Genomic DNA, 25,848 nt, shown 5'->3' with positions numbered 1-25,848 from the left:
ATATAATTTTCTAAAATACTATATATTATAATAAAATGAATACAAATATATATGTAGGACAATGGGTACAGTGACTTAAAATCTAAGTAAAGGATATTTTGTTCTTTTGTTTCCCCTTATATAACCCAGTTTTCACATCAGCCAGATAGACTTTCCAATTATTTGTACAATTAAAATAGTGTCTAAGTTTTATGATGGTAAATAATTTTTACACTATCAAATTATTTAAAGAATATATATGTAAGCAGTAGCGTAGCTACGTATAGTTCAAGATGGTTAGTCGGACACTCTTCGTCGAAAAATTATATTATGTACATAAGAAAATTGTTTGAAGTATATAGGTTAAAAATTATTTTTTCACACGTATATATTTTAAATTATGGTATTCCTAGATGAAATTTCTGACTTTGCCATAATGTAAGCTCCTTTAAAATGTAGAATTTGAATCTTACAATATTTACACTGACAAATAAATATATATTACTTAAACTCAATAAACGTGGATTGTGATAGAATGATTGAGATCCCTCCATCATTATAATCAAAGATTTTGGGCTCGGGAGTCGGGTCAAAGGAAATAGTAAAATCTTGTTGAGAATGCCCCCTCTGATCCCCCCACGGTGCAAAAAATAAATCTTGAAATTCATAAATATAAATTAATCAGACTCCATTATAAATTGAATACGAAGGCTCCCAAAATTATTTATAATTAAAACAAACCATGCGCTAGAAAGAAATGATCATATATTATACACTTTGCTTTAAAATTCAATAATTAGTTTATGGGAATTCTGTATATATCCGTTAAAACATACTGATTAGTCTCAATTGGCTCCATGAAGTTAGCTTGTCAGAGATTGTATAATTATACTTAATTTAATTAGTTTATAACATATAAAATTAATCTTGCCGACAAAAAATGTGCTCTCATAGTGGGGTCATAGAATTATACTTGTGTTTATTACACTAGAGAGACGAATTTAAGATTTAATTTTTTTTAATTTTAAAACTTTAATCAAGATTTAGCTCAAAGTTACTAGACTCCGTTAAATCGATACTCAAACTATATGTTGGAAGTTTTTAGATGTGAATGAGAATGCAATTACACCTCTTCATCTTACTTTTTCTTTGTCAATAAATTCAGAAATTTTGTCTCAGATTTTATATATTGAGATATAGAAAATGCTCTTTCTTCCCTTCATTCCCGAAAACAAATTAAGCGTCGTATAATTTGACGCAGTTGTTGAGTTCGTTGGAGTTCTGTAATTTACATAATTACTGCTATTATATAAATATATTTCCCGTCTTATTTTAGGGGAAGTAACTCAAATCTTTAACAATAGTGAGGGGATTATAATTTCTTAAGAAGACACAAGTAACTTGTAGCGAAATATACTTCAGAGTGCTTTTATTTACACTATCAATATATGTAACTCAAATCCGTATATAATTATATTAAATGGTAAAAGAAAAATCGAAAACACTAAGGTCATTCTATCATTTTCCTAAGTAAAGGTAAAAATTAACTCAGACTTTATAAAGCATCCTAACTAATTAATCCATGAATGATGCAAGGTAAATTAAAGTTGCCAATAAAGTATTAGCAGTTGTTACACTAATAATAATTATTAATCCTAATTAAGGATGAAAAAGGCCCTACATCTTCATGACACTCACGTTCTAAATAGTCCCACAAAGGAACAAATTAAAGGTTATAAAAGGTGAAAAAAATGATTAAATAAAAAAAGAATAGAAAAACTAAAATAAAAGGTACATAGCATAAGATAAAAACAAGTTGCCATGGCCCAATGTCTCATCATACTAGAAGTTGGGGTTAGTCATTGCAACAAAAAATACTTAATGAAGAAACCCCACTTTAATTGACATTGCGCTTTATTTTATGTGTCTTAGTTTAATCAGATATTAAATTTTAAGAATATAGATTTTTTTTTTAATTTTATGATTTTAAACGTATCATGTCATGTCAATTTAAGTGTAGCAATACCTTAAATTGTAAAGATCCTCCTTTTTTCAGCTATAAATTTAAACTTCGTTCGTTCACCCAATAATATGCACTAATAGTCTAATTTTTATTATTTTTTTGCAATCACTAGAATTTAATATGTTATAACAGATTACTAACTCGTTAGTAAATATAATCAGTTGATCACACTATTTTCAAGAGACTTACACTGCAACAAAAACTACATTTAGCGGCAATAAATATACATATTAATAAAGAGTGATAAAGCCTTTACCGGCATTAATTAATTGCCATTGGATTCAGTGTTGCTCTAGGCTTTAGGGACATTTACAAAGAGTGTTAAATACCGTTAAAAATACATTTTTAGTGGCAATTAAGTTATTGTCGTTAATTAATTGTCTCTAAGAATCATTTTTGATGTAGTGCTAATTGTATACTTTCTCACCATCGATATCTTGAACTTAAACTTAGCTACAACAACGATAACATATTGATGATAAAGTGTACGTAAATTTATCCCTACCTCATCAAACTGAATTATAACATTCTTTTTTTTTATAAAATAAGCTAAAAAAGAAAAGTGAAATGATGAATTCTTTTCACTATCATTTCTTCTTCCAACTACCACATGATTATTGTCACATTCTTTTTCTTTCTTCTTATATAAATAAATCAAATTTGAACTATTTTTCATCACATAAATCATAAAAATAATTCAACATGGGTAGAACAAGAATGCCAAATTTTTGTCTAAATAGAATTAGGCCTCATGTTCAAATTCGTTCACCACCTATACAAGCCAAAAATAATATTATTGAAGAGAAAAATGATCCTTCATTAGCCATGATTCCGGCGTCGGTGCCGGAGGAAAAAGTAGTCGCCGGTGATGACGTGGCACTACCGACACCGGTAATTGGCCGGAAAATAATGATTTTAGTAGATTCAAGCCTTGAAGCCAAAAATGCATTGCAATGGGCATTAACTCATACTGTTCAAAGCCATGATTTACTTGTTCTTCTCTATGTTACTAAACCACCTTCTTCTTCTTCTTCTTTTTCTAAACAAGGTTAGTTTAGTCTTTTGCCTTCTTTATTTACTTGTTTTAATTCGAGTTAATGGTCAAAAACAAATTTGAACTATCGAGTAATCACCTTATCGCATTGTTCATATGTTCATATAGAAAAAGAGAACAACTGATAGTTGAGGTGTACGTGTTTTAAGACATAAAAAATGTTACATGATATATAGTTCAGGTAGGAAAAAAGGAAAAAATGATAGTTGATGCGTGTAACTCGCGAAAAACCGATAATTCAAGTGTGTATTTGATCTATTTCATTTATGTTATGTTTTCAATTTAAGTTATATATATCGTCAATTCATTGATGAAATTTTTCACACTATTAAGTCAATGTTAGTATGTAATTTGTCATGTCTTAATATATATATGTTTTTAGATTATAATCTGATGGTATAAATATTTTGTTTTACATATATGAACGATCTATATAACTTAAACTCGTTTGTTTTGTACGTGAAACTAGCTAATAATGGAGGTTCTATATATTAATGGAAGTTTTGTACACAATTTGTTATTTTATATTAAAGTTTGCCTTCTTTTGTTGCAGATGAAGATTCTAAAAAGGAAATTAATCCAAGAATTTTCGAATTTCTTGCTTCCATGAAGAATATTTGCAAGATGAAAAGACCTGAGGTGTGTAATCCATCAATTTGCAGTTTTAAATACTTAGAAATTATGCTTTTAATTAGATAAATATTCTAATTAAAAATGAAAAAAATAAAAATAAAATTACTTTAATAATATAGATAACTTCTTACTGTCATGTCAATATACATAAGTTAATCTTTCGTGATGACAGATTCAAGTGGAAGTGGCAGTGGCACAAGGGAAAGAGAAAGGTCCAATCATAGTAGAAGAGTCCAAAAAACATGACGTGTCACTTCTAGTCTTAGGCCAGAAGAAAAAGTCTATGACGTGGCGTTTGATTATGATGTGGGCCCATGGCGGTCGGGTGGTTGCTGGTGGTGGCGGCGGTGGTGGTGGAGGAGTGGTGGAGTACTGTATTCAGAATGCTAGTTGTATGGCTATTGCAGTGAGGAGAAAAAGTAAAAAACTTGGTGGATACTTGATCACTACCAAAAGACAAAAGGATTTTTGGCTTTTGGCTTGATTATAAATATGAATTTAATTAAAGTTCCGTCTTAATTAGTTTATAGTGTGCTTCTTGTAAATTCATAATTATAGTGACCTATATGGATTGGAAAGTTAGTGAGTCGAAAGATAATTGAGCAATGTGTCTTGTCTAAATTTTTTAATTTTTTTTAATGTTGAACGCCTTATAAAAATAATATTAAATCTTGATGATCGATAAAGTTTAAATTATCAATTATTTTGACTAAGGATATAACGACACCTGGTAATTAATTTTCTATTTTTAAGTCTTAGTGGATAAAGCTATTTGACATATGTGTAGTAATAATTGGTAAAATAGAAAATTCCTTACCGTTTAATAGTCTGCAAATCACACAGGAGATATAAACTATATTAGGCAGAACTTATCTAATAGGTTCAATTTAAAAGGCATTAAGGGAGGATCAATTCCGGGTCGAAAAAATATTCATGAGCAAAGAACAGAAAGGGCCAAATGAGAAAAATGATAGCACATGGCATTTGAGCTTTTTGAAGAAATAATAACCCTAAAGTGTAGACATGTAGGACATATTAACTAACTCATTTTTTCTTCTTTAGATCACTTTTATCAATTTGGAATCCCTTGCAAATTACTCCACTTTTTAACCTTACAATCCGATCTCTTGATCCACTTGGCTATATCCGTCATTATTTTTGTACATACAAGTTAAATATATATATATAGAATAATAATAATAATAATTTTTCACTTTATCTTATTTTAAAAATTATTAAATCCCTCTTATAAAAATTTTGATCATTGCACAAAGAGATGCAACAAAGCAATCAGAGGTTGTACATTTTTTAAACTTAGATCGATAAAAATATCACTCAATAATTCAACATAATTGGATGTGAAGGGTCAAGGCTAGTAGATAGTAGTGGAGAATTAGAGCTTGGGGTTAAGAAAGGAAATTTTGTGATAGTTATAATAATAACATTCAATAAATAAGCTATGTTCATTAAAAACTCATGTTATGTTGGGAGTGGTCTTAACCGTCGTTCGAGCCTCGAGGATAAATATTTTTTTTGTTGGGAGCGTTCCTAGAAATGTGCTCTATAATATGCGAATACAGATTTAATTGGGCTCAATGTGAGTATCAAACGTAGAGATGGATCTAATATTTAAAGTTTATGAGTTCCTAGAGATATAAAAGTATAAATATAAAAAACTATTATAAGTGTCCGAGAGGATTCAAATATTTATCAAGGAGGATAACAAAGCTTAAGTCATTTATGCCGTCGGACTAAGAGACTACTTTGTTATAGGTTCCAACACAATAACATACTCAATTAAATTTCACAAGGTCTGGAGAAGGTAGAATGTATGTAAACCTTATCACTACCTCTTGGAAGTAGAAATATTGTTTTCGAAAGACCCTAAACTCAAGTGCAACAAATTCAAGTACAAAAAGGAGACAATGAAGAAAATATAGAAAGTAACAAGAAACAGTGCAAAGTCTACTAGAAGGGAACAAAATAATAAAAAAATAGTGAGATAATCGAAACACAATAAACAACATACTAGGATAGATTATTGAAAACAATAAACAATGATAAATAATATCAAAAACAAGATCTCAATTAATACAACTAATACAATGCAAACACCAACCACATTATCATACCAGTTAGGAAGCATAAGTGTGTTAGCCTTAGTGAGAAGATTTTAAAGTTATGTGGAAGTTTTGAAAAGATTCTAGAGTTATGGAGAGGTTTTGAAAAGACTCTAGAATGTCCGAGAGAATATTCTAGGCTTGTAGAGTATTTTAGAAGAATGACCTATTTGTAAATATGTAGGGCTTATGTAGCAATTTTTATTTGCATCTTAGCCCCTAAGTGTGTAGTATAAATAGAGGGGTGTGAAAAGCATTCCTAATGTCCTTTCCTTACAACTCATTACCACTAAACTGTCAATCAATATTATTAGGGGATTTTCAAGTTAATATACATATATGTTTATTTAATTTTCTAATACAAATACATAGTCTGAAACAGGAAATTACATTCTGTTGTTGTTTTCAGTTCTTTATCTTCCATCATATTGACACATTGGCTACACCATATTCCTAGCTTAAGAGACCCAGTCCAAAATAGATTTTGAAGTATTCGAAATAAACACTTACATTGTGCGGCTGTCTTCAGTTCTTCCTCCTTTATATCAATGAAGTCTGCTCGAAAACACAGAACAATGGTTCGAACAGATGCTACATCCATGAGGTTCCAAGGATTATCGTAATACACCAGCCTTTTTAGTTCTAAACTATGAACAAATGGTATCAATAATGTGACTGTATGCACGTCTCTTTCATAACACACTAATATCACCTTTCTTAACCTCTTGATTTCAAACTTATATTAGCAAAGCCATCAACTCTATCAATGGTTAGATAAATAAGATTTGGAGATCCTTATAGGATAGTATCCAAACAATCTTGGGATACAATGATTTCCCCAATCGATAGAGATGTTAGCGAAGCCAAATAACTCTCTGTCAGGATGTATGGCACATACTACTTCAAAATGAATGAGAGACGCGTTAACTCTTTCGTAAAGAAATAAGGTTGGGAGAACCTTCTAGCATACTATCAAGCTTGGGATATCCTAACTTGCCAAATAAATAAAAACTTTAGAAAAGACCAATTTACTGTGCCAACAGGATGGAATGCACAATTAACAACTTCAAAATCAATTAGCGACGTATTCAATAGTGTAGTTCTTTAAAGACCCATGTAAAAAACTTATTCCATTTTCATCTTGAGTTTCAGAGAACTCAAGATATATGAGAACTAAAACCCAAAAGTCTTTCCAGGCTTTATGGATAGAAGTTTTTTGTAATTTGAAAAGTATGTCCACAAGAATGCAACTTGGAAGCGAAAAAAGCTGATTAGTTTCTGCCATGGTAATAATGCAAGAATACAGAACACAGAACGCAAGAACTTGTATAAACACAGGCGCACTCAAAATTCGGGACAAAAAAGAAATACAAATTTGGATGAACATTTTGGATTTGATTGAAAGTGAAGATTGGTTCTTGATATATATTTGATCGGAGATAGGCGGAGACCATTCATCGGGAACAACATACAGAAAAAAGCCTTATAGCGTGAAAGCGTTATGCATTTTCATTTTTTGTTATAATATTTAAAAGAGTTCTTATACGTGCAAGTTAAAAATTATATTCCTATTTCAATTTATGTGACCGTTTTCGAATTTTGAGATTCAAACAAGTCCATATTTAATGGTAAATTTTTCATAAATTGTTAAAATATTTTGAATTGTTTCACTTCAAGTAAAGTTTGGGGAATCAAAAACAAGTTCTACAATAATATGACTAATACAATTGCAAACATCAGCCACCCTTAGCAAGACAACACTACACTACATATGAACCTTTTACCATAATACATGTTTACAACACCCCTACTATCTAAGGTCATATCCTCGGTAACCTGAAGTTGCGTCATATCTTATCTTATCGCCTTTCTTTAATACTTCTTCGACCTATCTCTGCCTCTCTTGTACCTTTTATAATCAATCTCTCGCACCTCCTAACTAGTGCACTACACATCTCCTTTTCACATGCCCAAACCATCTTAATCTTGCTTCCCTCATATTTTTCACCAAAGAGGTCACTTCCACCTTATCCCAAATATCCTTACTTCTAATCTTATCACTTTTAGTATGACCACACATCCATCTCCGCAACATGCATCTTCCAGGCATGAGAGTTGTTGACTGATTAACACTCTACTTCATACAACAATATCGATCTAACCACCACTATAAAATTTACCTTCGCATTTTGGCCAACACCTTTTTATATATATATTTAATAATTTTCTCAATATTTCAAAAATTAGGGCTCTAATTTTGCTAACTATGGTCATGTGCAGATAGGCCCATAAAAGAAAAGTTTGGGTCAAATAGTGTCAAAAGCCCAACCCAACAGCATCCAATACAAAAGCCCATAAAGTTTTTATGATGTTGCTTGTCTTCTCCATTAGAGTTCTGCTAAACCCTTGTATTAACTTTTTTTCTGAGGTTTTAGCAGCAAAGCAACAATGGCGAAAACTGCAAAAACTAGCAAGAGCGACAGTTCATCAAAGAAGAAGAAGATGAAGAAGAGTAGCAAGTCAGGTCCTAAAGCCAAAGACATGAAGCTCAAAGCTCCAAAAGAGAACCCTTTCGAAACGATTTGGTCTCGACGCAAATTTGATATACTTGGGAAGAAACGCAAGGGTGAACAACGACGAATTGGTGAAGCTCGTTCTTCCGCCATTGAAAAGGTAAAAATTGCACCTTTTTCTGACTGATTTCATTAATTTAGGGATTTGAAAGTTTGATATGCTAGTTTTGTTGTGACAATAGAGGAAGAAGACGCTTTTGAAGGAGTATGAGCAAAGTGCGAAATCATCTATGTTTGTTGATAAGCGTATTGGAGAGAATGATGAAGGACTTGGTGAATTTGATAAAGCCATTATGAGGTCTCAGCGTGAGAGGCAGGTTAGTTATGGAAGTTTTCTTCACGGCCAATGGTTTAATTTTGTTCATATTCACAATCAATGTTAGCATAAAGTAGTGATTTTTAATGGCAATAGGGCAGAGCTGGTGAAGCTTAGCATTTTTCTGTTTTTCACCTGCTCAGTTAAGATTCCGCCCTTCCCTGCCCTGTTAAGGTTTCGCCCTGCCCTTGCCCTTGCCCTGTTCTATTGCCATCCTATTTTTATCAACGTTAGCATAAAGTAGTGATTTTTATAACGTAATTTCTGTTGGAAAATAGTTCAAACTCTGCATTTTCAAAAAAAGAAAATAGTTCAAACTCTTTTCCAAGGAAAACCTTTAAGGAGTAGATGATTTTGTGGCTCTCAAAGTTCTGTTTACGACGATGCTCATTATGTTCAGATTCTAATTTTTTTAAAAATAAGAGTGAGCATCTCGACTAATTCCATTCCGTGGCGTACTTGCTAGCTCTCACCACGACATGTATCAGGTAACTCTCTGCTGGAATGCCCTGCTAGAATTTTGAACCTGAGGCCTTATGGTTGACAAGTTTAGGAGTAGGTTTCACCCTGGTGACAAGTTCTATAATTAGAATTAACAATTGGTGTCCAAAGTTATAACCTAATTGTCAATGAAGTGAGAGGAGAACCATGTGGTTTCAAGTTTAAATCCCAACGGGATAAAATAATATTAGGTGTTTTTTTCCATCCACCTAAGTTTCGGTCTTCAGTTACTGGGTACACGAGAGATAGTACCTGGTGGAACAGTTGAGAGGTGTGTGTAAGCCGGTCCGAACATCATTGTCATAAAACAAAGTAACAACTTATTCTTCAAAAGTTCAACATCTTTTTTGTATTGCTCATATGTTTTTGACCAGGAGAAAAATTTGTTCTCCCTTCATCACGTTAGCATAAAATAGTGATTTTTTAGTGGAAAATAATACAAACTCATTTCTAAAGGAAAAAAAAATCATATGTAGATGTTAAAGAAGTGTTCTTTCAATGGCAATCAAGAAGATTTAGTTACCTATGTTTTTTTAGCCTGGCAGTCTATATAATGAAGAGTTAAGATTAGAGCACTAGCATGAGAGTGATTTTTCCTTCAAAATAAACAAGCTTTGCCAAATGCCAAAAGCAAAAGTTGCATGTCTCTATATTTGAATAGACCCAACTTACACAATGCAATCGACCCTCCATAATGAACCCAACCTTGAAAGTATGATCTGAAATAAATTAATGATCCCATAATTAAAAACAACGAAGATAAAGAAAGAAAAGTATGGAGCCAAGAAATAGGAAACGAATGGATCTTTGCATGTTCATTTTGTTAGAATCTCCAGAGCAACCATCATTAATTTTCAATGCGCATTGAGCAAGTAGTTAGTTCAGGTCTTTTTTATGAGATAAATGGTTGCATGTTTTTACTAATGTACTGTTCACTTTTATTAACTTATCTGATAATGCTATTGTTGTTGACAATTATCTACTTTTATTTTCTGTATATGTAGGTGAAATTGAAGAAAAACAAGTATAACCTATCAGATGAGGATGAAGAGGACTTTGAAATTGGTGCCTCATTGGGAAGAGATGATTTTGATGAAGAAGTCCCATTTGATGAGGATGAGGAGGATTATGGGAGAGATGGTGAGAATAACCCTTCTTGTGTTGCGTTTCTCATCTCTCTAGCGAATAGATTAGTGTTTATTTAGCATGCAATATTGCATTTTTCAACTCCCTTCTTTTGCTTATTTCTATATGTTTATTAAAAAAATTATGAAACATACATACAGATAATGCCTGCTGTTTTTTTAAGCCCGGGCAGGGCTATCAGCATTATGTCTAAAATAGTTTATTCAACCCAAATTGCCACAATTAGATGATACACATGCTTCTTAACCAAATCAATTACTTGTGAATCGGAATCTTTTAATTGACTAGTACATCAACTAACACGGTTCTTTTGCTGATTCATGGCATAGTAGCTTGGTTTATGGAGATGGGATTTTAATATGACAAAAATGGAGTTATTTGTTGCCAAGATGTCATGTTGAATTCAAATCATATCAATTAGGATACTTTGAAATTGTAGAGGGGGAAAACATTTTTGTTCAAGAACATGCGCTGAACTTTTCGAGATAGACCAAGAAAGTTGGTCATTTTCTTTGGTTCAATAGAGTACTTTTTCACTTCTTGAATCAGGGTAGGATAGCTATAATGTATATTACTTTTTGTTTGGCCTTCTCCATGTCCTGAATGGTAAGGACTAAAGACACCTTTTTTCTTTTATTGCCAGATGCCCCTTCTATTTTGGTTGTTAATGCATAACAGTCTTAAGTTTATGTACATTTGAAAGAAACCATAGAGCTTTTGATGGGGTGGAGACCTACTATGTACATTTGAGGAATAACCTCTCATTCCCAGTTTCTTTTCTTTCACCAGTGAAGTTCCAGTTTGTATATAAGAACTGGTATGCTTGGATGTTATAGATGCTCTAATATTTTATGTACTATTGTTTACTTGAGATTCTTTTGACTATTAATAAATTATTTACCTTGTAGAAAAATACTTTCAAGTCCCTTATACCCTTATATAGTAACACAAGTTTTAGGCAAAGGAGAAAGCTGCTGATGGTCTTGACACTCTTGGAGACTTGTACTATCTTCTTGCTGTACTTTGTTATACAAGATACACTCCGTATTCAAAAAATAAATAAAAAGAGAAAAACCGTTGAAGAAAAACCATCTTCTTAAACCTAATCTGGCTGCTAGCCAGAGGATTACAACCATTATAGGCTTCATACTTCATCAATATCTGTTTTTTTTCCAGTGAAGGTGGTAGTGTTCCAAACCTTGTATTTTCTGTTATTAAGCATCATAAACCGTTCTTGTATGGTCTTCTTTTCTCATACCGGCTGTCTATTTCTGTGCAGATAAGTCAGCTATCTTGGGACAACTTAACTTTCATGGATCTCAGAATGCCCAAACAGGTCCTATGGAAGCAGAGGAAAATGTTAGTTGCTTCCTCATTTTTTGCCCCCTCTTGATGCATATTCCCTGCTATATTTTGGAGTTTACGCTGACTAGCTTCTAAGAAATGAAATAGTTGATATGCTTCTCCCTCTAGGCCCCTCCTATAATTAATAGCTCATTTAATTGCTATTCTGACTAGTTTGGTACTTAGATATAGATGTTTTTGGCCTGATTTCACCTTGTAACTTAAATTGCTGCTCCATGCATTTTTTGAGTCATATGAAAGGAAAGAAATCAAAGATGTTTTAAAGGAAGGGCTGCATCTACACACAAGATCAAATATTAGTGTCTATATCATTTCGTTTTTCGGTGTTAATTGCTTAAATAAATATTATTGATGCATTTCTAGGAGCTTGAATGGATTGGCTTATTTTAGGTGCTTTTAAGCCAAAATAGCTTCGAAGCAATTTTATAGTGTTTGGGTAAATAAAAAAGTGCTTGTAAGCACTTGTTTTTAAGCCAAAAGCCAATCCAATCAGGCTCTAGATCTCTGCAGTACCCTACAATTGTAAAAGTTATGAAAGGTGTATAGGGGCTGAGATATTCTTTTTGGTTGTACAGAGAAGCACCAGCTTGGTGCAATTTCATCAAATAAATTCTTTACAATTGAAAAAAATTGTTGCGTTCCACCAAAGCTGTCAGCTGATGGTGTTAAGTTTTGATTGATGATATTAAACTAGCTTATATTTCTAATAAGATGTCATTTAAACATGGGTAACATGATAATTACATACAAGAGCACTAACTTTAGAGGCTGCCATTGAAAACCTAAATAATTTCCGGAAGAGGGAATAAGAACAAAACATAATTAACAGAAGAAAACAGGTTCTTACTTTGTTTCTGGGAGCATGCATCATTTTGCGTGGGATGATAGTCCATAGTTCACGAACATGTCTCGAAATATTCTTTGTTTTTTATTTGCAACACAGGTGTCGTTCTGCTTCTGATTTGGTGTACCATCTTATTGCAGAGGAAGAAAAGCAAGAAAGAAGTAATGGAGGAAATCATTCAAAAGAGTAAATTCTTTAAGGTTTGTTATTGTTTGATTTCTTATGGTGCAATCTGATAAAGGGAATGATATCTCTACCTGCCATATGCTTGACAATTCTTTTGTTTTTCCTACCTTGTTAGGCCCAAAAAGCGAAGGACAGAGAAGAAAATGATGAATTAACTGAACAATTGGACAAAGACTTCACATCACTGGTGAATTCGAAAGCCTTATTGTCGCTGACCCAACCAGACAAGATACATGCTCTGAAGGCTCTTGTGAACAAGAACATTTCAGTTGGTAATGTGAAGAAAGATGAGGTAGCTGATGCTCCCAGAAAAGGACCTATTGGAAAGGTATAATTGGGTTTATTTTTTATTGCCGGAAACATTCCTGAATACTGTGCATCCTGGTCTTTCCTCCTTTCATGTGCCGAGTCCCGTTTGCCTTTGGTACTTCAGTAGATCTTCTAAAATCAAAAGCGCTACTTCAGCCTTAACTACAACTAAATTACGCAAGCCCCGCCGATACCTACCTATAGAGTAAAATTCAAATAAAATCTTCTTCTCCATCTTTGTTAGGTTATAGTGCATTATCCATGAACAATTACCAATAAATTTTCTTTTGATTATATTAAATTTGTCTATGTTGGCCACTTTACCTTCCTAATTGGTTTCAGGAAAAGCCCGACACTTATGAGATGCTTGTTAGTGAGATGGCACTGGATATTCGTGCTCGCCCATCAAACCGGACAAAGACTCCAGAAGAAATTGCACAGGAGGAGAAAGAGCGGCTGGAATTGTTGGAGGTATGATGCACTATGGCAGAAACAAGAGTTCCTTGTCTCTTTATACCATACATTACAATGACAGTTTTTGGTGCTAAGATGGAGAAAGTGGTTACATTTCTACAAGTAAATTGCACAATTAATTTCTAAACTAACTCAACTCCTTTGGACAAGTGTTTTCTTTTTGAGGATCAAGGATCCTGTTTCTATTTGATTATACCTTTTGTGATATTATCCTTGTGTGCTTTCAAGTGGTTGTAATGTATGACTTATTGTCTGCTGGGTAATTGGTGTTCTTGCATCATCAATAGTGTTCTTCAATGCCTTCATCATGAAACTGCCTACTGTGTGGCAGTAGTGATTGCTTGCTTTGTGCACTTTCACATGGTAATGTTCTAAACTAGAATACGTTTAGCTGGATTATTATTTCAAAGATTTAATACTTTGGTAGGATAAAGGAGCATTTATCTTTTGGCTATAGTAGATATTTATATTTACGAATCAAAGTTTTTTTCATTTTTTCAGCAAGAACGTCAGAAGAGAATGGCTGCTGCTGATGATGGGAGTGATGAAGATGGCAACGCATCTGATGATGACAGCAAATTGATCAAAGACCCAAGGACTATATCTGGCGATGATCTTGGGGACGATCTTGAGGAGGCTCCTAGAACTAAGTTGGGGTGGATTGCTGAAATCTTGAGAAAGAAAGAAAGTGAACTTGAGGGTGAAGATGCTGCTTCTACTGGGGATTCAGAGAGTGAGGAGGACGATGGTAAGGATGAAGGAAGTGACGATGGAGAAGATGAAGAAAGTGATGAGTCTGATGATGAACAAGGAAAGACACAGACTATTAAGGACTGGGAGCAAAGTGACGATGATATTATTGATACTGAGGAAGAGGATGATGATGAGGGTTCTGGTGATGATGCTAAGAAGGTGATGAAAATAAAGGACCACAAGCAGGTAGCCGTCAAGGGAAAAGAAGTTGGCACTTTACAAACCAAAAAAGAAAAAACCACAGTGAAACATCAACAAAGCGAACTTCCCTATACAATTGAAGCCCCTAAAACCCTGGAGGAGTTTACTTCATTGATAGACAATTGTTCTGATGATCAAGTAATTGAAGCAATCAAGAGAATTCGTGCATTCAATGCAATAACTGTTGCGGCAGAGAATAAAAAGAAAATGCAAGTATGATAATCTGTTTTCACTGTAATTTCTCTATGATTGATGTTTGACCTTTGAGGCTTTCTCCGTTCTCCTTTTTGTGAACAAATGGTAGGAGGGTTTGCCTTGAATTTTTAGGAGTATTTCACCATTTAACTGTATTTGCTCATAGTGGGATTTCACTGGGTATGTTGTTGTTGTTGCAACTGTATTTGCTCATGTGAATATCTCTGTAGGTTGATAAAAAATGCATGTTGTACTATTAGATGATAAGGTTATGGGTAGTCAGAACTAGATGAGTCATTTTTTGGGGAGGTAAGTTTCTACTACCACAATTGCTTTATAAGTAGCTTGTTTCTTTCATCAGGTCTTTTACGGGGTGTTGCTGCAATATTTTGCTGTGTTGGCAAATAAGAAGCCATTGAATTTCAAGCTTTTGAACTTGCTTGTAAAGCCTCTGATGGAGATGAGTGCAGCGACCCCATACTTTGCAGCTATATGTGCTCGCCAAAGGCTACAAAGAACAAGGACACAGTTTTGTGAAGATATCAAGCTTACAGGTTTGCTTTGATGTCCTGTTTGTTTCCTTTAATTGTTCTTTCTATCTCAACTTACATTTCTTGACTTTACCTCTTGTGTATTTGGTCCATCCTCGTAGGAAAAAGCAGTTGGCCATCTTTGAAGACCATCTTTCTGTTGAAGCTTTGGTCCATGATATTTCCATGCTCTGATTTTCGCCATTGTGTCATGACTCCTGCTATACTGCTTATGTGTGAATACCTAATGCGGTGTCCCATCATTTGCGGAAGAGATATGGCAATTGCTTCCTTCTTGTGCTCTTTGCTGCTAAGTGTAAGTGGATATGGTGTTTCATTTATCTTCCATGCACTGAAATTGATCATTTATTTGAATTAAGGGTGCTGGGATTTTGTTTGGTAGAGTATTATGTGCTGGTGGAGCACATATGGTTTCCACCTGTATAATCTCCAACTTAATCAAAACAGCATTATGGACTTCTGGATATGTAGTGATTGTCTTAGCCCAGTATATATTGTTACCTTACTAATACTTTGTGCGCCATAGTTAACTTTTAGCCCAGTATATATTGTTACCTTACTAATACTTTGTGCGCCATAGTTAACTTCTGCAACTTACCCTCCTTGTTCTAATTTCGTCAATTCATCTATCTTTGAAGGTAGTTATAGTTATCTTCTTTGTTTGCCCCTCTTCCTGGTTGATGATGTTTGCAATTACAGAATGACCATTTGAACTTAATTCTCTAAGCTTATGGTTATCAACATCTTGCCCTGCAGATAACTAAACAATCTCAGAAGTTTTGTCCTGAGGCTATAGTATTTCTTCAAACTTTGCTGATGGCAGCTTTGGACAAGGAACATCGATCTGAAAATGTACAGGTTTGTCTTAACGGAAGGTTCTGAGTCTTTCTTGTTAGTTTAATTCTTGAAGCTGTTAACTATTTGTCCTTGTCTCATTCTGCAATTACTTTTTATTTTTATTGGATTGTATTCGGGTTGCTTCCTTCCACTTGTAAATTGACAAGCATCTTCTTGTGCTGCAGTTGAATAACCTTATGGAGATCAAAGAACTCGAGCCTTTGCTTTGCATACGCAGTAGCAATGTGGAGATCGATTCTTTAGATTTTCTTGAGATAGTGGATTTACCAGAGGACTCTCAATATTTCCAGTCTGATAATTACAGGTCAGTTAGTATTCCGTGGACATGCATATGGGCAAACCTTAAATTTTTGAATATGGCTCTATGTTAGAGACAAATTATAAATATGTTCGATAAGTCTTTGCCTAGGTCTATTCGAGATGTGGTCTGTCATACTAACTTTTTATTTCCCAATAATATGATTGTCAATAAGCTAGTTGACATAACAAGTATCTCGCTCGCTCACACATTTTTGTGGTCTTGAAATTCTACTTCTAATTTTCTTTTCCGGGACTTACTGAACTGAATGCGATTAAATGTTTCCTCATACAGGGCTAGTATGCTTGTAACAGTTTTGGAAACCCTGCAAGGATTTGTCAATGTATATAAGGAACTTATTTCTTTTCCTGAGATCTTCACTCCAATTTCAAAATTATTATGCAAATTGGCCGGAGAAAATCATATTCCAGAGGCATTAAGGGAGAAAATGAAGGATGTATCTCAATTAATTGACACAGAGTCTCAGGAACATCACATGCTGCGTCAACCTTTGAAAATGCGGAAGAAAAAACCTGTACCCATCAGGATGGTTAATCCGAAATTTGAGGAGAAGTAAGATACTCTTCTTGTTGTCTTATCTTCAATTTTAACGAACCATATTTACTTGTTTCCTATTGAGCTTTACTCATCTGGTGATCATCTACCTCTGCAGCTATGTCAAGGGTAGAGATTATGATCCAGATCGTGAGCGTGCTGAGAAGAAAAAGTTGAGGAAACGTATAAAAGAGGAAGCTAAAGGTGCTGTCCGTGAACTGCGCAAGGACAATGAGTTCTTGTCCAAGGCGAAGGAAAGGGAAAGAGCTCTACTTGCTGCAGAAAAGGCTGAGAAGTATGGGAAAGATCTGGCCTTTCTTCAAGAACAAGAGCACGCATTTAAATCAGGACAATTGGGAAAGGGAAAGGGACAGAAAAGAAGAAGATGAAATTAGCTTTTGGTTGCTATTAATTAAAGGTTTCTTAATAGATTGTTGCTAATCTCTTACTAAATATTATGCACATATTTTTAAAATTTTATTATTGTTGTTGTAATTGTAACTAAAAATGCTAGACAATTAAATTTACCGTTATTTTATATTTCTTAATGGGAAAAGGGTTATATTTGTCATTGTACTCTTAGAAAAGGATTATATTTACGTCATATTTTTTTTGATATATTTGCTCTTATCATCCAATTTTGGGCATATATTTGCCTTTTGGGATGTTAACTCTCATGTCTTTACCCTTATTATCTTATGTGGCCTTGATAAACAACAACAATCAATTTGTTGTTTACCAAAAAAAAAAATTTGGATGCACCTACTTTATTCAATCCAAAAAGAAGATTGATGTACAAAACGCTCAATAACCCAAATTCGTACTACTAAAATAAATAAAGCCGGGTATATTGTTTAGATGATGCTACGCGTCAATCTGTCAGTTTTAAGGGTATATATAACCCAAAAGATTGATAGTAAATATAAATACAATCTTAAAGTATAATAGAGGGCATATTGACATACCATTTATGATAGTTATGAGAAATATTTGTCATTTTTCCCTAATTGTAATATAGACGTGATAATTATTAGGAAAAGGATTAGTGGGATCAGATAGAAAATCTATATTGAGAGAAATTTTAATTGGGATAAAAATATAAGATAATAAGGGTGGGTACATGAGAGTTAACATCGGAGGCAAATATGTGCCCAAAGTTGGATGGTAAGGGTAAATATATCAAAAAAGTATGACGAGGGGTAAATATAACCATTTTCTAAGAGTATAAGGGCAAATCTGACCCTTTTAATAGTTTCTTAATTCATCTTATTCACTTCAATTTGAATCAACCATGCTTTAATATTGGCTTTGTAAGATTATCTTTAATTCTTTGAGATGTTTTATTAAGCAATCCAAACTCAAACTAATTAGATTATCAAATAATTAAATTTTAAAAAATATTGTCTTTAACTTTGAATGTTTTTCTTCTAAAGGTAACAATCACTATAATATTGATTTTTGTAATTAAAAGTATTACAAAATATTATATAAGTAAAAAAAATAATTTTGTGGTTGTCATATTCAATGATGTAAAGTCTTAATTTTATTTTTAAACACTTTTAGAATAATTTTAATAGTTTATATAACAATTAATTCTATTGAAAAAAATTTCAAAACTATAATCAATAAGAGAGATTTAAACATTTGTGTTTTTATGTAACATACAATAACTTATATATGTTTATTCTCGTCTTAAAAAATATTACAAGAAATGTTATACGGTCAATTGAAATTAAAAAATTAATTATATATTAAATTATAATCTATTATAACATATATTCTTAGAATTTATAAAGGGAAGATAATATAAGTTTACTAGTGTTAAAAGCCTTTTTTTGTAATAATCTGATTGCCATTTCTCAGTAGTCATTCATCAATAAGAGATTGTTTTTCTATGTTAACTCTGGTAATTAACCATGGCATGAGCATCAAATTGGTTAAAAAAACTACAAGACTAATATTATAACTACAACTATGTTAAAGATAGACATTATGTTCAAAACAAAAAGTTGAGGAAACGTATAAAAGAGTAAGCTAAAGGTGATGCACTTGAATTGCGCAAGGATAATGAGTTCTTATCCAAGGCGAAGGAAAGGGAAAAGGCCCTACTTGCCGCAGAAAAGATTGAGAAGTATGGAAAATATCTTACTTTTTTTCAAGAACAGGAGCATGCATTTGAATCAGGGCAATTGGGAAAGAGAAAGAGATGACATTATATTTTGATTGTTACTTGAAAATCTCATCTTCAAAAGGTTTCCATCTTCTGCTAAGATTTTGTTCTTTATGTTGCATTGACAATGAATATATAAGCAATTCTTTCCGTTAGAGCTTTGTCATGTTCTGAATTCACCGTTGAATTCCAGACGCACCCCAGCCTCCACACACAAACCTATCAACATCCATTAGATATTTCAACTTCTTGTCGATACTTGAAAATGCATACTCACCTATTTTAATGCTCAATTTATTTTTTTCTCTACTAGTTAGTGCTGTTTTTTTGCGTAATACTTATATCCTTAGTAATGTTGGAGATAGCAATTTTCGCGCTCGCTCTCTTGCTTGCTGTATTTGTTCAGAATCATTAGCTGAGCTTGAGCTGTGAAGTGGAGAGCTCTTCGAATTTTGGCGTGTGTCGTTCAAGCAGAATATTCATTTTGTCCCAACATAATCAACAAACTTAACGTGATTGGTAAAAAGGAATAACTATGTTACTCGAATAAATGTGCATGATTATTTGTTTCCTGTTGTATTTATCATTTTACATCTAAACTAAAGAAAATACGAGTACATTATAGCTTTAAAAACCATTTTTGTTATATTCTCATTGGAAAGTTAGTCATTCATAAATGAGAGATTATTTGCCTATGTTTGGTCTGATAATTAACCATGAGAAGAGCATCAAATCAGCTAAACAAAAATATAAGGATAAAAAACTACAAAACTAATATGACAAGTTGACAACTATTAATATATAGAGAAAATGGTCAAATGCCCCCCTCCACCCCTCCGCCCAATCTATTATCGGATTTCCAACTACACACTTCAACTTTACAGATGTCCTATCACCCTCCTAAACTGTTTAAAACTGAAATTATTACACCCTTAAAAAGCAACAATCACATTTATATTGACAGGTGAAACTCACACGTTTGACACGTGAATTTCTTTAAAAACTATTATTTTTTTACCTTTTTCTCCTATATTTTCATCTTCCCTTCCAATACCAAAAGTCTTTTCATCATTTTTTTCTTTCATTGCAAACAGAAAACTCCACCAATTAACCTATGACACCACCCACTTCCTACCACCAACATTACCAAGTCCTAAATCTTTTGACATATCAAAAAGCATCAATTATTAATGCTTCTTTTCTTTCTTTACAATTGCCCATAAATTAATTCATATCTTTTTGGAGGAACTCTAAATAATTTGACGACTTATAATGGCAAAAGGAAATTTTTAACTATCTTCCGAAATCATTAGATCTGAACTCATTTAAAAATTAGCGTCACACCATCTCATCACAAAATAACCCAGCTAGCTGTCGTCAACGGGCGGTAGCAATGACAGTTTTGAAGAGGAAAAGGCCAGCAAAATTTTCGATCTATATATGTTTCATACACTTGATTGATTCTAGATAATTTTTATGGATGTATCTGTTAAATTGCTCAAAATGAGGCTATGTATACATAAAAATGCGACATTGATCTTTTCAGTTTCATTCTCAAAATCACATGTGGGTTTCGTTGAAAACCCAAAATTATTTCTGGGTTTGAAATAAAATTGCCAAATCGAGGCATCGAATAATCAAGATATGAATTTCCAACCTAATCGGTCTTGTGGGTTGGCATGTAAAGTGATGATTAACAACTCCAATAATATCAATAAGGAATTGATTTTCAAAATTTTCTAATTTCATACACAAATTGAAAAATACAAATTCAAGAATCAAGAGGAATACTAAAATTTCATTGTCAATTATGTGGAGATGGTAGTGACGGTGACGATGGAGAAAATAGTGGCGGTGGAGATTTAGAGATGATGAGTGGTGGAATTTGATCTATGTTGTAATGAAGAAGAAATAAACAAATAAAGAAGAAAGAATAATTATAAATACAAATATTTCTGAAAAGAAATATTAAAAATATAAGTTTACTATTTGATTTTGGTGCGCACTCTCTCAAGGAGAGTGAAATGCACTCACTTTGCCACATAAGCGTTTAGGGAGATGATAATTTCAATTTTAAATAGTTTGGGAGGGTGATAGGACTCCCGTAAAGTTTAAGAGTGTAGTTGGAAATCCGATAATAGATTGTGGGACATTTGACCATTTTCTCTTAATATATATGTAAAGCATTTGAGACGTTAGTAAAGTAGTGAATAATCAAAAGCACACTAAAGAATTAATTTTTTTTTGCAAGTTTCATACCTAAATTATTATGTCGTTCCGTTCCTTCGAAGCTTTGATCAAGTGTTTGAATATGATTGTTAAAAGATACGTGACAAGTTAATATGTCTGCAAAATTTTGTCTTCATGATATTTGACTCATTAATTTCGACATGTATTTTAATTAAAAAAATAGTGATAATTCAAATATGTAAAATACATGATTATTCAAATAAAAAACTTGTAAAAATATATTACTCTCTCCGCCCCATTTTATGTGAGACCTTTTACTTTTTAATCTGTCTAAAAAAGAATGTCATCTTACTATAATTATTAGAACAATTTAACTTCCTCTTTTACCCTTAATGAAATAATTTACAACTACACAGATATCTAAGAATTATTTTGAATCACAAATTTTAAAAGTTTTTCTTCTTTTTTCAAACACCATACAAAGTTAAACGATACCATATAAAATGAGACCTAGAAAATAATACATATGTGTCTTTTGTCATTATCTTTGCCCAACTAATCCATTGGAAAAAATTGGGATTCAATGAATTGCATTCCTCCATCCACCAACTTTAGCTGAATAAAGGGAAAATGCATAAGTACCCCCCAGCCTATGCCCGAAATCCCAGAGACACACCTACCCTTTACTAAGGTCCTATTACCCCCTGAACTTAATTTATCTATAATATTCTACCCGTTTTTGGCTTACGTGACACTATCTTGTGGGCCCAACGCATGTTGACAAATTTTTCAAGGATAGTGCCATGTAGGCCGAAAAGGGGTAGAGTATTAGAGATAAATTAAGTTCAGGGGGTAATAGATAGGACCGTAGTAAAGGTTAGGTGTGTCTCTGGGATTTCGGGTATAGGCTTGGGGGTACTTATGCATTTTCCCCTAAATAAATTGTGTTTCTAAAAAAGCTTTCATCTTGACCATAAAAGTTTTTCTTATGAAATAACAGAATATGAAAAGTTAGAAAATTAATATTTCTCTAAACCAATATGTTAAGGTTGTTCCATATTTTATGTGAAAAAATGGACCCCAGATATTTCAGAAAGAATTGTTTATAAACACAAAACTAATTTTAAATATTAAAACTCAACTAGGTCAGTCAACAAAAGGTTTTTTTGTTTTTGTTTTATTTGATTTGTATTTGAATTGTTCATATCTCAACTTATTATAATTTCATAACAATTATTTATTTATGCTGAATAGGTTTAATGGATTCAAATTTTATATAATTTTTGAAATTATTATGATAATATTCATTTAAAGATTTTTTTAAAGTAAACTTTTTGCTAGAACTCTATCTAACCCCCAAAGCCCAACCTTACTGGACACAAATTTTTAAAAAGTAATAGAAAAATTTTCATTTGTGATTTTAAATTAAAAATGTGTGTATATATCAAATTTATTCTTTTTATAGTTTTAAATACACATGGTAAAATTTTGAAAGTAAGGATTTACTACTCAATGTAACCAATAACATTATTTTTCAAATATTTTTTCTTTTCAAAAAGTAACACAATTTAATTAAAACAGAAAAGTAGTTGTAGTATATCATATGCATTTAGATTGAGAAAATGATCAAATGCCTCCCTAATCTATAGTCGAATTCTCAACTACACACTTATATTTTACGGGTGTCCTATTACCCCCTTGAACTATTTTAAAGCGGAATAAATGCACCCTTAAGTGCTGACATGGTGCAAAGAGTGTGTTCACTCTCTTAAAGACATGTGAGAGATAAAGAACTGATCAAAAAAATATTTTAAAAATATTTTAACTTTTTGTTAAATACATTTTCCAACTTTTGCCTTTAATTTTTTATTTTTTTTACTTTTTTCATTTCTTTTTCCTTTATCATTTTTCCTCCTCTCTCTCTCATCACTCAACACCCTCCCTACCTATACATCTCCACCACCATTGTTGAATCACTATGGCAGCCCCATCTCCTCACCCATCTTCTAATCCATTTTCATAATTTGTCTCACAATTACTCTCAACCATCAAAATCCCCAAATAATCATTAAAACTATTATTTATATAGTAAAAAAATAAATTAAAGTCATTAATTTTCTTGCTCAGACAAAATTTATCAAGCTTCAAATCTTATTTTTTGTCTTTATTATTGTCTGATGAAGAATCTAAATTACACACAATAAAAATTTCACGAAGTTGAGCAACAACAATCAATTGATTCTACTCAATCCCGATAATTCAGTGATTTCTTCTAGTGTAGAAAACCTAAATCCTCCACTATTTAAAAATAAATAAAAGGGTGTATCCATCCTCAATCATAAAACGAGTAGCGAGAACTTCAAGCTTAAGATTGCTATTACAATTGTGGAATTTGAGTGGGAGAGGTGAAAATGGAGGTTTAAATAGTTAATAAAGTAGTTGTTGTGGTGTTGCTGATGAATATTGATATTTAATTTGTGGGTTATAAAAGGATGGAGTGGGGGTGGGGAGTGATTAGAGAGGAATGGGGTGGAGAGAGATAAAGGTTTTGGGGAGTTACATGTAAAGAAATTGAAGCATGTCTTAGGAAAAGTGAAGAGAGGAGAAAATGAAGAAGAAGAAGAAATATAATTACTTTTATTTTATTTTATTATATACGTGATATTTGACAACTAGCAACGCGTGGTGCACACTACATGGAAAGAAGTTGTATAGTTTTAGGGTGGTTTATATTCCGCTTTAAAATAGTTTAAGGAAATAATAAAATTTTCGTAAAATATAAGTGTGTAATTAAAAATTCAATTATAGGTCAGGGGATCATTTGACCATTTTCTCCATTTAGATTTATAGTACACTTTTAATTTTAACTTTGGAAAAAAGGGAACCTTAGTGGAATCTCTTGCCTCTACCAAAACCATGGGCCTTGCACTCTTTATAAGATTTTTATTTTTATTTTTTATGTATTTACTTTTTCAAATTTCGATTGTGAAAATTATAACTTTGCCACTAATTATAGTTATTCTCTCTGTCCACTTTTAATTATCATGCTACATTTTTTGAAAGTTAATTTAACTAATTTTCAAAGTTAAATTAAATTACATTAATTCGATATTTTAAATATTTAAAACTACATTATACATTTCAATTTTTTGCATATCAATATGTAAAATGTTAATCAAAGTTAAGTATTATTGTTTGAAACTATGACAATTAAATGTGGACGGAGTAACAAATAAGTAAATTTTAGTGTCATTCCCCTTTTATAAAAGCCGGTCACATACAGAGTGAGAGAGACAATAATCGGAGCAGAGATTTTTTTTTTTTTGAGAAATTATCAATGGAGGACATAGAGAGCGTAGCAAAAGCTGCACTTGAGAAATTGAAGGAGATGAATATGGTGGAAAACGCAAAGGAGATCGTCAAAAGAACATCGCTGTTTGTACCGGAATATGCGCGGATCTTATTTGATTGGTTACTGGAAAATCTGAAGCAGATTGTCGTGAAAACGACGCCGTTCGCACGAACCTCATCGGACTGGTTACTGGAGAAAGCTCCTCCACTGATATCTACTTCGATAAATTCGATCCGTATAGCTCCAATATATTACACCATTCCAATCGGATTTCTGCTGATTTTGTTCCTCCGCCGGTGCTGCAGCGGCGGCGACGGCGGAAACGGGAAGACGATGAAAGCTCCGGGAAGGAATAATGTAAGGATGACCAGGCGTGATTTTGAAAAAAGTCCTAAATCCTATTTCCGCGATCTCCGCTCCCGAAAAAAATAATTTCGGTATAATTATTTGGTATTCGATATCTACGTATTTTGTTTAATTTTTAAGTTCGAACTCGAAATGTTTAGTTAAAAATGAAGGTATCTCATCTCTCGTGATATCACTTATGGTGTGGATTTATGTAATTTTGTATACTATGTGTTTGTATTTCGAAATTTATAAATATTTTATTATGAATTTAGTTATTTTATACTCTTTCCGTTCTATTTTATATGTCACATTTTTATTTTGCATTTGGATTAAAAAATAATGTAACTTTACCCTTCTATTCTTATTTAATTTTTTTGAAACTCAAGTTTTCAATCGATGAATATGAATTAATTTATTTTGATTAATTAATTTAACTAATGAACATGAATCATTTATTTAGCTTTTCTAAGTTGGTCAAATGTATATTTTTAAGGCTAATAATTCACAAGGATGAAAAAGGAAGAATATTGTAATTTATGCATTAATTTTATGAAATGACAAGTATTATGGATCAACTATTTATAAAAAGGGATGACATATAAAATGAAACGGAGGGAGTATTTATTGAAGTGGGACAGGCTTAGATGCATCTACAATCCAACAAGTTGTTGCTTTATCAACTGTATCGATCCAATAATTAATGTTGTTGGATGAAAGTTAGGTGATAGAAATTAATATCAAACCTTGTGAAATTGTTTATGTACACTATTAATCTGAAAAAAGTTTGTATCAAAGAGAGAAAACTAAAAGGCGAATTAGTCTTGAATCGAAGAGTAAAGGTAAGAGTCGCATAC

The 25,848-nt window shown here is 32.5% G+C and overlaps 3 protein-coding genes across 3 annotated transcripts; all 3 read left to right on the top strand.

Annotated features, from left to right (window-relative positions):
- Positions 1 to 2,597: 2,597 nt before the first annotated feature.
- On the top strand, positions 2,598 to 4,229 carry LOC125829908 (uncharacterized). The gene is made up of 3 exons (XM_049509130.1): positions 2,598 to 3,050; positions 3,616 to 3,695; positions 3,862 to 4,229. The coding sequence occupies exons 1-3, from the start codon at positions 2,705 to 2,707 to the stop codon at positions 4,171 to 4,173; spliced, it is 738 nt and encodes a 245-aa protein (XP_049365087.1). The 5' UTR covers positions 2,598 to 2,704; the 3' UTR covers positions 4,174 to 4,229.
- A 3,982-nt stretch (positions 4,230 to 8,211) lies between these two features.
- Positions 8,212 to 17,504, top strand: LOC125829899 (uncharacterized). Its single transcript, XM_049509121.1, has 14 exons — positions 8,212 to 8,482; positions 8,565 to 8,699; positions 10,204 to 10,339; positions 11,625 to 11,704; positions 12,695 to 12,754; positions 12,856 to 13,068; positions 13,392 to 13,520; positions 14,025 to 14,690; positions 15,034 to 15,226; positions 15,325 to 15,518; positions 15,980 to 16,081; positions 16,246 to 16,385; positions 16,674 to 16,952; positions 17,053 to 17,504. The coding sequence occupies exons 1-14, from the start codon at positions 8,258 to 8,260 to the stop codon at positions 17,321 to 17,323; spliced, it is 2,823 nt and encodes a 940-aa protein (XP_049365078.1). The 5' UTR covers positions 8,212 to 8,257; the 3' UTR covers positions 17,324 to 17,504.
- A 7,105-nt stretch (positions 17,505 to 24,609) lies between these two features.
- On the top strand, positions 24,610 to 25,276 carry LOC125829905 (uncharacterized). The gene has a single exon (XM_049509126.1). It carries the CDS (start codon positions 24,632 to 24,634, stop codon positions 25,076 to 25,078), a length of 447 nt encoding a protein of 148 aa, XP_049365083.1. The 5' UTR covers positions 24,610 to 24,631; the 3' UTR covers positions 25,079 to 25,276.
- Positions 25,277 to 25,848: the final 572 nt, after the last annotated feature.

This window comes from Solanum verrucosum, unplaced genomic scaffold, assembly GCF_900185275.1.
Source record: "Solanum verrucosum unplaced genomic scaffold, falcon-dt-bn FXZP01000008.1, whole genome shotgun sequence".
Lineage (NCBI taxonomy): Eukaryota > Viridiplantae > Streptophyta > Magnoliopsida > Solanales > Solanaceae > Solanum > Solanum verrucosum.
This window is presented reverse-complemented; position numbering and strand designations above follow the sequence as displayed.

Bases quoted from the DNA above. Each gene is read 5' to 3' on its own strand.
- LOC125829908 (XM_049509130.1), top strand. From the start codon at position 2,705: ATGGGTAGAACAAGAATGCCAAATTTTTGTCTAAATAGAATTAGGCCT. The intron at 3,051-3,615 runs GTTAGTTTAGTC...TTGCAGATGAAG, and splicing joins TTCTTCTTTTTCTAAACAAG to ATTCTAAAAAGGAAATTAAT. The intron at 3,696-3,861 runs GTGTGTAATCCA...TCGTGATGACAG, and splicing joins GCAAGATGAAAAGACCTGAG to ATTCAAGTGGAAGTGGCAGT.
- LOC125829905 (XM_049509126.1), top strand. From the start codon at position 24,632: ATGGAGGACATAGAGAGCGTAGCAAAAGCTGCACTTGAGAAATTGAAG.
- LOC125829899 (XM_049509121.1), top strand. From the start codon at position 8,258: ATGGCGAAAACTGCAAAAACTAGCAAGAGCGACAGTTCATCAAAGAAG. The intron at 8,700-10,203 runs GTTAGTTATGGA...CTGTATATGTAG, and splicing joins GGTCTCAGCGTGAGAGGCAG to GTGAAATTGAAGAAAAACAA. The intron at 12,755-12,855 runs GTTTGTTATTGT...CTACCTTGTTAG, and splicing joins AAAAGAGTAAATTCTTTAAG to GCCCAAAAAGCGAAGGACAG.